Below are 13,487 nucleotides of genomic sequence, written 5' to 3'. Positions count from 1 at the left end.
TATCACACACGCACACAGAGTGCTGCAGCTTCACAGGGGTGAAACAAGCATGGTCCCCTGCCCATCTCAAATGTTCTCCACGGTCAAACCGTACTGTCTATGGATTCCCCTGGTCATCCTCTGTGCTGTCGGGATCTCATCTGTGTTTATGGTCATTCTGTGTCCATGGCTGTGGCTTCTCCGTGGTTCATAGACATGACTTTAAAATCCACACACACAAGCAGATACAAACACTTCATTGAAAGCGTCATGGTGTGCATCCATGTCTGTTTACCATCAGAAACGTATCCGAGGATGACCAGGGTCAATACCGCGCTGGCCACAGAGTAACACCTGCCCCACAGCAATGTGCTATTATTAGCAATGCCAGGCTCCTTTGCCAGGGCTGTAAATTATAAATTCAGGTTAGATTTCATGTCCTAATTTGGTATGCAAAAGCAATCTCCTCAGCATCATTTTGTGTAGCTGATTGCACTCGTTAGTTTTGAGCTGTGAGATGCTGAGATGTTGTTTGCGTGGGATGTCCTGTCCTGTCCCATCCCGTCCCGCCCCAGCCCATCCTGTCCCATCCCTGTAACGTCCCTGTGTATGAACAGTGCCGGTTTAGTTTCGCTTGTATCCTTCGCACTGCACAGACAGACACCCAGGCTACTGGTCTTTCTATAGGAGGTCAGAAACCTCACACCCTCACATAGTTACCTTGTCGCCTTTGCTTCCCGGAGGTCCTTTAATCTGAAATCAAAGAGAGCACTTTGTTAAAAATGATGCAAACTTGATCTTTACATTCAGTGTAGGGCAGAGACACACAACTGACAAGAGGACTGGTCAAGACTGCATCAAGGAGGGACCGAGGCTGAATGCAATCTTACCCAAGCCAGCAAGCCAATGTTCTGACATTAGCGTTTACTGCGCGATCACATTTCATGTTGTTTCATATTTCTGAACATTACCTGTAGTTCTCCTAGTTATTTATTGAATCCCACCACAAATATGTACTTACAGTGTTCCCAGGTTCCCCGGGTGATCCCGGGTCTCCCTAGAAGAAAGAAACAAGAAGAATGAGCTCAGTTTCAGAAACCACTGGGGATTTGAGAGCAGCTAATTCAATACAGTCTAGTGTAGAGAACTCAGTGCTGTACTGGGGATCTGAGAGCCAGCTAATTCAGTACAGTCTAGTGTAGAGAACTCAGTGCTGTACTGGGGATCTGAGAGCAGCTAATTCAATACAGTCTAGTATAGAGAACTCAGTGCTGTACTGGGGATCTGAGAGCCAGCTAATTCAATACAGTCTAGTATAGAGAACTCAGTGCTGTACTGGGGATCTGAGAGCCAGCTAATTCAATACAGTCTAGTATAGAGAACTCAGTGCTGTACTGGGGATCTGAGAGCCAGCTAATTCAATACAGTCTAGTATAGAGAACTCAGTGCTGTACTGGATATCTGAGAGCAGCTAATTCAATACAGTCTAGTGTAGAGAACTCAGTGCTGTACTGGGGATCTGAGAGCAGCTAATTCAATACAGTCTAGTGTAGAGAACTCAGTGCTGTACTGGGGATCTGAGAGCCAGCTAATTCAATACAGTCTAGTGTAGAGAACTCAGTGCTGTACTGGGGATCTGAGAGCCAGCTAATTCAATACAGTCTAGTATAGAGAACTCAGTGCTGTACTGGATATCTGAGAGCAGCTAATTCAATACAGTCTAGTGTAGAGAACTCAGTGCTGTACTGGGGATCTGAGAGCAGCTAATTCAATACAGTCTAGTGTAGAGAACTCAGTGCTGTACTGGGGATCTGAGAGCCAGCTAATTCAATACAGTCTAGTATAGAGAACTCAGTGCTGTACTGGGGATCTGAGAGCCAGCTAATTCAATACAGTGTAGTATAGAGAACTCAGTGCTGTACTGGGGATCTGAGAGCCAGCTAATTCAATACAGTCTAGTGTAGAGAACTCAGTGCTGTACTGGGGATCTGAGAGCCAGCTAATTCAATACAGTCTAGTGTATAGAACTCAGTGCTGTACTGGGGATCTGAGAGCCAACTAATTCAATACAGTCTAGTGTAGAGAACTCAGTGCTGTACTGGGGATCTGAGAGCCAGCTAATTCAATACAGTCTAGTGTAGAGAACTCAGTGCTGTACTGGGGATCTGAGAGCCAGCTAATTCAATACAGTCTAGTGTAGAGAACTCAGTGCTGTACTGGGGATCTGAGAGCCAACTAATTCAATACAGTCTAGTATAGAGGACTCAGTGCTGTACTGGGGATCTGAGAGCCAGCTAATTCAATACAGTCTAGTATAGAGAACTCAGTGCTGTGGATCTGAGAGCAGCTAATTCAATACAGTCTAGTATAGAGAACTCAGTGCTGTGGATCTGAGAGCAGCTAATTCAATACAGTCTAGTATAGAGAACTCAGTGCTGTGGATCTGAGAGCCAGCACAGCCACACAGAGGATGCTTATGAATTCTCCTTCAGGAGGCTCATAGGAGTGACTCACCTTGTCTCCTTGCTGACCACTGGGACCAGGCAGCCCCTACAGAAACAACCACAGTGATCATAATAATAATAATAATAATAATAATAATAATAATAATAATAATAATAATAATAATAATAATAACTGGAATATGTTACAACATTGCCAGAAATGGATACAGTGGATTGAAAGAGCTCCAGCAGTGAAGGGGTTAATGGTACCGGTACCAGTGCTGCTACTCACCCTCAGCCCAGGAGGACCCGCCGGGCCTGACAGACCAACTGCTCCCTAAAAAACACAGACGTGCAAAATGAAAACGAGTGGATAGAATTCCGAGAATCGGACCGAAGAAACATTCCAAAAGAAGAAAAACGGGATAGAGAGTTTCCTACCTTCAATCCTGCAGCTCCCGCCAGCCCTCTCTCTCCCTGAAAACAAAGGAAACGCTTCATTGCAGTCTCATTTCAACACAACACCAGGGACCCATTCATGCAAGTGCCAGGCCTTTCAAACACACAAGTACATCCAACACATGCGTGTGCAGCCTCTACATTATTACATTTAAAGAATGAAAGAAAGACAAGACTGTCTCCTCACCCTGTCTCCTTGGACACCAGGCTCACCAGGCTGACCTCTGTCTCCCTGAAAACAAAGACAATGAGGGACCAGAATTATCAGGGTGGACTTCACCTGGGGTACTGTGATTACAGCTGTATATTAAACCTGGGTTACTGTGATTACAGCTGTGCCATTGCTGTGCAGTGTAGAGATGGACCAGCCATTCCACCCTCACATTGCTGTGCAGTGTAGAGATGGACCAGCCATTCCACCCTCACATTGCTGTGCAGTGTAGAGATGGACCAGCCATTCCACCCTCACATTGCTGTGCAGTGTAGAGATGGACCAGCCATTCCACCCTCACATTGCTGTGCAGTGTAGAGATGAACCAGCCATTCCACCCTCACATTGCTGTGCAGTGTAGAGATGAACCAGCCATTCCACCCTCACATTGCTGTGCAGTGTAGAGATGAACCAGCCATTCCACCCTCACATTGCTGTGCAGTGTAGAGATGAACCAGCCATTCCACCCTCACATTGCTGTGCAGTGTAGAGATGAACCAGCAATTCCACCCTCACATTGCTGTGCAGTGTAGAGATGAACCAGCCATTCCACCCTCACATTGCTGTGCAGTGTAGAGATGAACCAGCCATTCCACCCTCACATTGCTGTGCAGTGTAGAGATGAACCAGCCATTCCACCCTCACATTGCTGTGCAGTGAAGAGATGTGTAACACAGTCATGGAGACTCACTTTGCTGCCGATCTCGCCTGGCGGTCCCCTCAGCCCCTAGGAGAGAAAACAAACACACAGCCCATCAAACCTGCAGCATCGCTGACGTCAAGTCAATCCTCTCGCAATGCAGGGTGTCTGGATTCTTAAGCATCAAGACACTTCATTTCAAACAGCGAAATGTGACGTGCGTCTCTTTTGAGACAGCCAGGTGATTTCTGGAGCGTTCATAAGCTTTATCCACAAATAACTTTCATTTGAAAATCTCTTCAGCCCAAATAGAAGATCATTTAAAGTGTGTTAACTCATAACAAACCACAGTGCTGCACACAATGACCATACAGGGCATCAAAAAACAACTAGATTGTAGATTGTTGCACCATGCTGCTTTTTCATTGCTTTAGTTAAAAGTGTCTGTGTTAATAACAATGTAGATATATATATATAAACTAAATCAAACAAAGTAGCCTGGGTCCCTTACCCGATCTCCTGGATCCCCTGCTCGTCCTGCAGGGCCAGGGAGCCCCTCTCCAGCCTCCCCCTAAAACACACAATACCGTCTCATTGCTTCTCAACACAGGCTAGATACTGCGCAATACAGTTATATTACCATACAGCACAGGCTAGATACTGCACAATACAGTTATATTACCACACAGCACAGGCTAGATACTGCACAATACAGTTATATTACCACACAGCACAGGCTAGATACTGCACAATACAGTTATATTACCATGCAGCACAGGCTAGATACTGCACAATACAGTTTCATTAATGTGCATTACAGACTAGATAGCAACAGTGCAAGTCTCAGTAATGCGCAATACAGACTAGATACTATACAATACAGCCTGACTAATGTGCAATACAGAATAGATACTGTGCAATGCAGTTTAGTTATTGTGCAATACAGACTAGATACTGTGTAATACAGACTAGACACTGTGTAATACAGACTAGATACTGTGCAATACAGACTAGACACTGTGCAATACAGACTAGATACAGTGCAATATCTCCTGCAGCAGTGGGTTAGTCAGTCAGTCTTTTACCTTGTCTCCTTTGGTCCCAGGCTGGCCTTGAGGTCCCCTGGGTCCCGGACTGCCGTCTAAACCCGGAGCTCCCTGACGACAAGATTCAGAGACATGTGTCAGAGACACCTTCAGATATCCACACTTCCTAACCATGATAACATCAAGGGGAACATTTTGCATGATCCCATTTCAGCTCATTTCAATCTCATATCTGCTCAATCAAAAGTCAATCACATTTTGGATGCTGGGTAATTATGCAACACTGTGGGTAGACTCTTTCTCCCTCTCTCCACTGCCTCTCCACCTCTTCCCTGCTCTACCAGCTTTTAGAAGAGGTTTTCAATTCAGCGTGGTGAGTTGCTGGGCTACAGGCAGCCATCCCAACCCGAGCACAGACCCCTAACCCCCCTCTCCTCTGAACACTCTGCTAGAGGCGGGGAGCTCTGCCGCTGGAGTCAAAGGAATGCACCCCGAGCTGCTCTCCTCCTGTTTGAATGAATCGAGGGTGGTACTCACAGGATCCCCCCGATCCCCCTTCACTGCCACTCCGCTCCCCACGCCAGGCAGACCCTGCAGAGACACAGCGAACACGAAACGTGAGGGCAGCCTGCGGTCAGCTGAGCCACACAGAGGAGGGGCGCAACACTCAGTAAGGACCCTCTGAATTAAACACTTCTGCATTTCGGTTTATACCGGGTACGTTTTATAAAAATGAATAAGAATACATAACTACAGAAGAAAAGGTCTTTCTAATCATTGAATGAGGGATAAAACAATCTAAAAAATAAATAAAAGGAAGAGAACGAGAGATCCACCACAATAACTGCAGCATGCAAGCCGTAGTGTAAACGGAGGGCACTTACTCGCTCACCGGGCTGGCCCCTGTCTCCCTGCAAGAGAAGAGCGCGTTACAGCAATCAGAGGAGATGCACAACTGAACCTGCACATTCGTAACACAAAACAATGTCACGATCAAACACTGTTAAGGGGCACCTTGATGCTCAGTCCGGGGGTCCCGGGTATTCCAGGTCGGCCTGCCAGTCCGGGGGGTCCTGGGAGGCCTGCGTTCCCTTTCACACCGTCGACACCTGGGGTCCCGGGGGTACCCTGAAACACAGAGAACAGCTTCCTGAACTGCAGGCAGGACGAGCAGCACCAGGGTTAATCTGTGACACATCTCAATGGATCACATCGGATCACACCAGACTGCACCAGATCACATCAGATCACACTGGATCACATCACCTGTCACTGGGTCTCATAGGACCACACCAGAAATGAATAGTATTACTATGGGAAAACCATGGGGGGAAAACTGCAGAATAACCTGCAAATTTACTGTGTGAACTTTGATCAGGGGAACAAGCACTGCAGCACTTATCAGCAACTCACCGGTAATCCAGGAACTCCCGGATCCCCTTTCCTTCCCGGGAACGTTCCTCCGACCACTGCACCCGGCTCACCCTGGAAAACAAGGACAGAGAGACAGAAAGAGAAAGACAGACAGAGAGAGAGAGAGAGAGAGACAGAGAGAGAGAGACAGAGAGAGGGAGAGAGACAGAGAGAGAGAGAGAGAGAGGAGAAAAAACGAGAATCAGAAAAGGGTGAAAACCTGCTCAGAATGTTAGAAGTGGACATATTTTTTCAGAACTGAACCGGCTCTACTGCCAGGCCCGTTTCAGAGCCAGGATCTCGCTGAACTCTTACCCGCTCTCCTTTGTCTCCTTTCGGGCCGACAGGACCAGAGACGCCAGACTCCCCCTAGCAGGGACGAGAGAGAAGACACAATTCATGAGCCTGTAGCTCCCAGACTGTGTGGTTCAGTATGGGCTGTGTTGTGTTACACTGTGTACAGTGCTTGTAGTCTCCACACTGTGTGGTTCAGTATGGGCTGTGTTGTGTTACACTGTGTACAGTGCTTGTAGTCTCCACACTGTGTGGTTCAGTATGGGCTGTGTTGTGTTACACTGTGTACAGTGCTTGTAGTCTCCACACTGTGTGGTTCAGTATGGGCTGTGTTGTGTTACACTGTGTACAGTGCTTGTAGTCTCCACACTGTGTGGTTCAGTATGGGCTGTGTTGTGTTACACTGTGTACAGTGCTTGTAGTCTCCACACTGTGTGGTTCAGTATGGGCTGTGTTGTGTTACACTGTGTACAGTGCTTGTAGTCTCCACACTGTGTGGTTCAGTATGGGCTGTGTTGTGTTACACTGTGTACAGTGCTTGTAGTCTCCACACTGTGTGGTTCAGTATGGGCTGTGTTGTGTTACACTGTGTACAGTGCTTGTAGTCTCCACACTGTGTGGTTCAGTATGGGCTGTGTTGTGTTACACTGTGTACAGTGCTTGTAGTCTCCACACTGTGTGGTTCAGTATGGGCTGTGTTGTGTTACACTGTGTACAGTGCTTGTAGTCTCCACACTGTGTGGTTCAGTATGGGCTGTGTTGTGTTACACTGTGTACAGTGCTTGTAGTCTCCACACTGTGTGGTTCAGTATGGGCTGTGTTATATTGGATACAGAGCAGGCCTCACTCACCGGGTCTCCACGAACTCCAGGCGATCCTTGGCTACCCTGAGAGATGAGAGAGGGAAGGGCCCATGGAAAGAAGGTTAGTACAGCAGGGATAGCTACAGCACAGGATATAGAGAGGAAACACATCAAAGATGAACTTATAAACACTCTCTGCACTCACAGGCAGGCCCGGAGGTCCTGAGTTCCCTGGTCGCCCCGGTGATCCCGGAATCCCATTCACCCCTGAGAAACCCTGTACACCAGAACAGGAAGAGGGAGTTGAGCCACAGTTAACTGCATTGCCTGATATTGTAACTCATTATTTGTTTGACGCACAATGCTGGTTTTAACAGCACAGTCTTTTGCAAAGCTGAAACATCCTTCAACATTATGGACAGATAGACCCCACTCACCTGCTCCCCCTTCTCGCCTCGCATGCCGATTCCGTTCTCTGCGTTGCGGCCCGGCGGCCCGGGGTTTCCCGCTGGTCCAGGGGTCCCGTCTCTGCCTGGCGCTCCATCCCGACCCTGCAGGGGGGCAAACGCACAGCACAGGAGTGCACTCAAACAGTAACAATCAAGAGAAACACTGGAGTGCACTCAAACAGTAACAATCAAGAGAAACACAGGAGTGCACTCAAATAGTAACGATCAAGAGAAACACTGGAGTGCACTCAAACAGTAACGATAAAGACATCAACAAGACACTCACAGGCTCGCCCTTCAGTCCTGGCAGTCCGTCTGTACCTTTCCGACCCTGAACAGACAGAAGAGACGGATACGATGCAGGTCAAACACCAACGGGCATCACAGAGGTGTACCTGAGCCTCGTGGAGTTGTACATTTATACTGAAAACAAAACAAAAGCCTTCTTACCTTCTCTCCTGCCTCTCCCTTCTCACCCTGTATATGAGGAAAGAGAAAGGACAATCACAGGTGACACACTGCGACAGACAGGGGGCGCTCTGCTGCTGTCGCCCGGTATAAGATATTGAAAGAAACGTTTGCAATTTCAACAACTAAAACTCTCTCAACTTCTTCAGTGTTGAAGTTTCGGACAGTGGATATTAGAATAGTCCTTTCAACAGAGAAGGCATTGAGAAAGACTTCTTCTCATCTCACACTCACCCTGGGACACTGCACTGTGCACCCCCCAGAGTCAGGAATCTGAAACAAAAACACAACGAGAAAGATCAGACGCAATCCTCACTGTCCTGGGACTCAGCTGAGAGGAGCGACAAGAGCAAAAGAGATCAAACTGCAAGAGATAACCAGGGACCCGGATCAAACTGCAAGAGATAACCAGGGACCCGGATCAAACTGCAAGAGAGAACCAGGGACCCGGATCAAACTGCAGGAGATAACCAGGGACCCGGATCAAACTGCAAGAGAGAACCAGGGACCCGGATCAAACTGCAAGAGAGAACCAGGGACCCGGATCAAACTGCAAGAGAGAACCAGGGACCCGGATCAAACTGCAGGAGATAACCAGGGACCCGGATCAAACTGCAAGAGAGAACCAGGGACCCGGATCAAACTGCAAGAGAGAACCAGGGACCCGGATCAAACTGCAGGAGATAACCAGGGACCCGGATCAAACTGCAGGAGATAACCAGGGACCCGGATCAAACTGCAAGAGATAACCAGGGACCCGGATCAAACTGCAAGAGATAACCAGGGACCCGGATCAAACTGCAAGAGATAACCAGGGACCCGGACAGAATGATGCTGGACACTGTCTCATGTCTGTGTCCCTGAGTATACCCTAGCTGTGCTTTCTCTCTCTTTGTCGCTCCGATTCTGCACACTGACCTGTGTCTGCCCCCCGGTGGCCAGTCCACAGAGCAGCTCAGCCAGGTTGGCCTCGTTCTTGTACAGCTCGTCGGTGTCCCGAGTGAACAGGATGTTTCCGGGTCTGCTGTCCGTCACGGCCCTCCGCAGCTCCTCCTGGTCAGCCTCGCCCATCCCCACCGCCAGCACCCGCAGCCCTGCCACGGGAACACAGGCTGGATCAGCTACACTGCACACATCTCAGCCAGTGATCTGTTGACTCTTTGACTCACTAGCTATGCATTACGTGTCACCAGCGCTGAATGATATAAAGACATTTGGCCTACGCTGTGCCACTGTGGCAGACAAACAGGACTGAAGAGCAGCTTTGTGCAGAGAAGTGAAATAGAAGCAGTCTCTCCTGCTTTACAGATTCACAGAGTGTTTTGAGTTCTACAGATTTCGCTCCCAGACTCAAACAGACGCAATTCCTTCCTGGACCAGCGTGCTTCAGTCACATGACTGACCTGCCGCCTTGGCTGCCCTGGAGGGCGCGATGATGTCATCTGCCGATTTGCCGTCGGACAGGATGACGATGATCCCCGGGACCCCCGACCGGCGCCCCCCGGAGGCCTGGAGGATGTACTCCTGAGTGAACTGCACTGCCTCGCCTGCAGGGAGAGCCAGAGAGACAGAGGAGCAGGGCTGAGAAGCATGGAGTCATGAGCAGACAGCGCCGAGCGGCGCTCCCTTATAAAAGTGTCCTGTAGTACAAGGGTGTAGCAAACTGTAATAATGCACAACCATAGATTATATGATACGAAAACAGTATAACTCATCTTAAAACACAGCACCAATATCAGGGTCTGCTATATATTATAGAGACATTTCAGAGGGCTGGATCGCATCAATATCAGGGTCTGCTATATATTATAAAGACATTTCAGAGGGCTGGATCGCATCAATATCAGGGTCTGCTGTATATTATAAAGACATTTCAGAGGGCTGGATCGCATCAATATCAGGATCTGCTGTATATTATAAAGACATTTCAGAGGGCTGGATCGCATCAATATCAGGGTCTAGCGCTGTATATTATAAAGACATTTCAGAGGGCTGGATCGCATCAATATCAGGGTCTAGTGCTGTATATTATAAAGACATTTCAGAGGGCTGGATCGCATCAATATCAGGATCTGCTGTATATTATAGAGACATTTCAGAGGGCTGGATCGCATCAATATCAGGGTCTAGTGCTGTATATTATAGAGACATTTCAGAGGGCTGGATCGCATCAATATCAGGGTCTGCTATATATTATAGAGACATTTCAGAGGGCTGGATCGCATCAATATCAGGGTCTGCTGTATATTATAAAGACATTTCAGAGGGCTGGATCGCACCAATATCAGGGTCTGCTATATATTATAGAGACATTTCAGAGGGCTGGATCGCATCAATATCAGGGTCTGCTATATATTATAAAGACATTTCAGAGGGCTGGATCGCATCAATATCAGGGTCTGCTGTATATTATAAAGACATTTCAGAGGGCTGGATCGCATCAATATCAGGATCTGCTGTATATTATAAAGACATTTCAGAGGGCTGGATCGCATCAATATCAGGATCTGCTGTATATTATAAAGACATTTCAGAGGGCTGGATCGCATCAATATCAGGATCTGCTGTATATTATAAAGACATTTCAGAGGGCTGGATCGCACCAATATCAGGGTCTAGCGCTGTATATTATAAAGACATTTCAGAGGGCTGGATCGCATCGATATCAGGGTCTGCTGTATATTATAAATACATTTCAGAGGGCTGGATCGCATCAATATCAGGGTCTGCTGTATATTATAAAGACATTTCAGAGGGCTGGATCGCATCAATATCAGGGTCTGCTGTATATTAAAAAGACATTTCAGAGGGCTGGATCGCATCAATATCAGGGTCTGCTATATATTATAAAGACATTTCAGAGGGCTGGATCACACCAATATCAGGGTCTGCTATATATTATAAAGACATTTCAGAGGGCTGGATCGCACCAATATCAGGATCTGCTGTATATTATAAAGACATTTCAGAGGGCTGGATCGCATCAATATCAGGATCTGCTGTATATTATAAAGACATTTCAGAGGGCTGGATCGCACCAATATCAGGATCTGCTGTATATTATAAAGACATTTCAGAGGGCTGGATCGCATCAATATCAGGATCTGCTGTATATTATAAAGACATTTCAGAGGGCTGGATCGCATCAATATCAGGGTCTGCTGTATATTATAAAGACATTTCAGAGGGCTGGATCGCATCAATATCAGGATCTGCTGTATATTATAAAGACATTTCAGAGGGCTGGATCGCATCAATATCAGGGTCTGCTGTATACCTATTATGGATATGTATGCAGTGTTGTTACCTATGTAGTTGCCGCCGGGCTGGTCGAATGGGATGGCTTGGATCTCCTGGAGCAGGGTTCTGAGGTCGCTATGACGATTGAGGCGGATCCAGGCCCGACTCTGACCCCTGAAGCTGTACAGCACCACTGCCACCTGGTGGAAATACGCAGGAGAACGAGAGGGAGAGAGAGGAAGAGGGGGAAGAGAGAGAGAGAGAGAGAGAGAGAGAGAGAGAGGAGAAACACGCAGGGCAGTGAGAACAGAGTGTCTGAGCGAGCCAGGGAGATCCTACATGGCTATTCATCCCTTCTGAACTTGCTTTCAATAATGGCCACGGTGTATGAGGTGTTTGTGAGGAATCTGCAGGTTCTGCGTCAGAAGATGGTGCAGCATCAGATAATGATTTGGTGTCCTTTTAAGGTGTGATCTTGAGTGTGTTTATTAAACCCAATTGCTGTGCTCTCCTCGTACTGCACGTGACTAATGAGAGCTCAGAAGATCTGATTTTACAGTAGAGGGCTGCGACCCCCTCCCCTCTCACCTGCACAGCTGAGGGACCCAGCTGAGGGAATGAGGCCACCACGTTGTACAGGAAGCTGCGGACCGTCTCAGCCACGTCACCGCTCGCTCTCGAACCGTGGACCAGGAACACGATGTCAGCACGGGCTCCTCCACACACTGAGGGGGGCGGGGGGAGAGGGGAGAGGTGACAAGTTCTTTTCAATCATTCCTATGGGTAGAAACTATTCGTGAAGACTGGCCTGGGTTTGGTGTCGTCTCGTGCATGGTAGACACCATTAGACAAAAATGCAACAGATAACGACTTCAACTGTCATGCGTTGTTCTTTTAATGAACATGTGGTTTTTAATAGGCTAGTACATACAGCTGACCCTGTCTGTTATGGTGCAGGAGAGTCTCATCTTATACCATCCGAGAGACAAAGTCAACTGGACACATTCGCTTAGAAAAGGAAACTATGAAACAGGTGCAAATTTAAAAAAGCATCTTTCACTTCAATTGAGCCGTTCGTTCAGGCCTCTGCATTACTGCGCAGGGGGCTTGATTCACACCGAGTCCAGGTCCCTCACCTGTCCTCTCCTCAGTGGAGCTCTCGGGCCCCGCCTCGCTCCCGAACACGGGCTGCAGTGTGAAGCTGTACTCCTGGGCCAGGCGCAGACCCGTCACCAGATAGGAACCGGAGGAGCTGGACAGAGTGATCCTCTGGAGGGCCTCCCGGTCTGAGGGGGACAGACACAAGTCAGTCAGGCATAAACTGGTATTCTTCATCCTCAAGCGTAGTTCAATTAAACTTTTCAGAAAGGTGTTTAAAGTGTGTAGGGTGCAGTGTGCAGGGTGCGTGTGCAGGGTCCGTGTGGAGGGTGCAGTGTACAGGGTGCAGGGTGCATGTGGAGTGTTTGTGTAGAGGGTGCAGTGTATGTGTGCAGGGTGCAGGGTGCAGTGTGCAGGGTGCAGGGCGAGTTCAACGTGCTGTGCTCTACATGCAGTGTTCCCTGTCCGGTAGACTCACCCTGGGGCAGCCTCCAGCTCAGGATGTAGGAGCTGGCTCCGGGCAGCAGGTTCCACTCCACCTTGGCTGTGTTCTTGGACACCTCGGTCACACGCAGCCCCGTCACTGCCTGCAGAGGAGCTGCACAGGAGAGCAGTGTAAAAAAAAACACACAGACCAACCACAAACACACCACCAAGCAACCACAAACACTCCATTCACAAACACACCACAAACTAGTAACAACCCAAACACAGACTAAACACAAACCAAAGAATATAGCCCAACACATTTCAATTGTCTAGCTATGTTCCCTCAGCAACTCAGGGTGTTAAATAAGAAGCTTAATAAAAATCAATGATAAATGTTTTGACTGAAACTCCTGTTGAGTGTATGGTAGTTCTGCAGACAGTGCTTTGTGAATCAGGTGCAATCTGTCTCCCCCTCCTGGTTGCCCTCCTCTGTGCAGTTCTAAATGAACCCCGA

At 48.0% G+C, this 13,487-nt stretch overlaps 1 protein-coding gene across 3 annotated transcripts in view; it reads right to left on the bottom strand.

The window, feature by feature from the left end:
• The window catches only part of LOC117412339 (collagen alpha-1(VII) chain), a 77,631-nt gene that overhangs the window by 36,994 nt on the left and 27,150 nt on the right, over positions 1-13,487 (bottom strand). For all 3 annotated transcript variants that reach the window (XM_059000051.1, XM_059000050.1, XM_059000052.1), the window contains exons 28-53: positions 13,023-13,142; positions 12,583-12,732; positions 12,035-12,171; positions 11,514-11,646; positions 9,610-9,753; positions 9,125-9,300; positions 8,441-8,479; positions 8,189-8,215; positions 8,025-8,069; positions 7,727-7,840; positions 7,495-7,566; positions 7,338-7,373; positions 6,508-6,561; positions 6,193-6,264; positions 5,794-5,907; positions 5,664-5,690; positions 5,317-5,370; positions 4,819-4,890; positions 4,245-4,304; positions 3,785-3,820; positions 3,070-3,114; positions 2,865-2,900; positions 2,716-2,760; positions 2,494-2,529; positions 1,001-1,036; positions 700-732 (exon numbers count right to left, since the gene is read on the bottom strand). In XM_059000051.1, the coding sequence (XP_058856034.1) occupies positions 700-732; positions 1,001-1,036; positions 2,494-2,529; positions 2,716-2,760; positions 2,865-2,900; positions 3,070-3,114; positions 3,785-3,820; positions 4,245-4,304; positions 4,819-4,890; positions 5,317-5,370; positions 5,664-5,690; positions 5,794-5,907; positions 6,193-6,264; positions 6,508-6,561; positions 7,338-7,373; positions 7,495-7,566; positions 7,727-7,840; positions 8,025-8,069; positions 8,189-8,215; positions 8,441-8,479; positions 9,125-9,300; positions 9,610-9,753; positions 11,514-11,646; positions 12,035-12,171; positions 12,583-12,732; positions 13,023-13,142 (1,913 nt within the window). The remainder of the gene's footprint in view (positions 1-699; positions 733-1,000; positions 1,037-2,493; positions 2,530-2,715; positions 2,761-2,864; positions 2,901-3,069; positions 3,115-3,784; positions 3,821-4,244; positions 4,305-4,818; positions 4,891-5,316; positions 5,371-5,663; positions 5,691-5,793; positions 5,908-6,192; positions 6,265-6,507; positions 6,562-7,337; positions 7,374-7,494; positions 7,567-7,726; positions 7,841-8,024; positions 8,070-8,188; positions 8,216-8,440; positions 8,480-9,124; positions 9,301-9,609; positions 9,754-11,513; positions 11,647-12,034; positions 12,172-12,582; positions 12,733-13,022; positions 13,143-13,487) is intronic.

This window comes from Acipenser ruthenus, chromosome 25 (genome assembly GCF_902713425.1).
Source record: "Acipenser ruthenus chromosome 25, fAciRut3.2 maternal haplotype, whole genome shotgun sequence".
Classification (NCBI taxonomy): domain Eukaryota; kingdom Metazoa; phylum Chordata; class Actinopteri; order Acipenseriformes; family Acipenseridae; genus Acipenser; species Acipenser ruthenus.
Note: the sequence above shows the minus strand (reverse complement) of the source record. Positions and strands in the feature narration are given on the sequence as shown.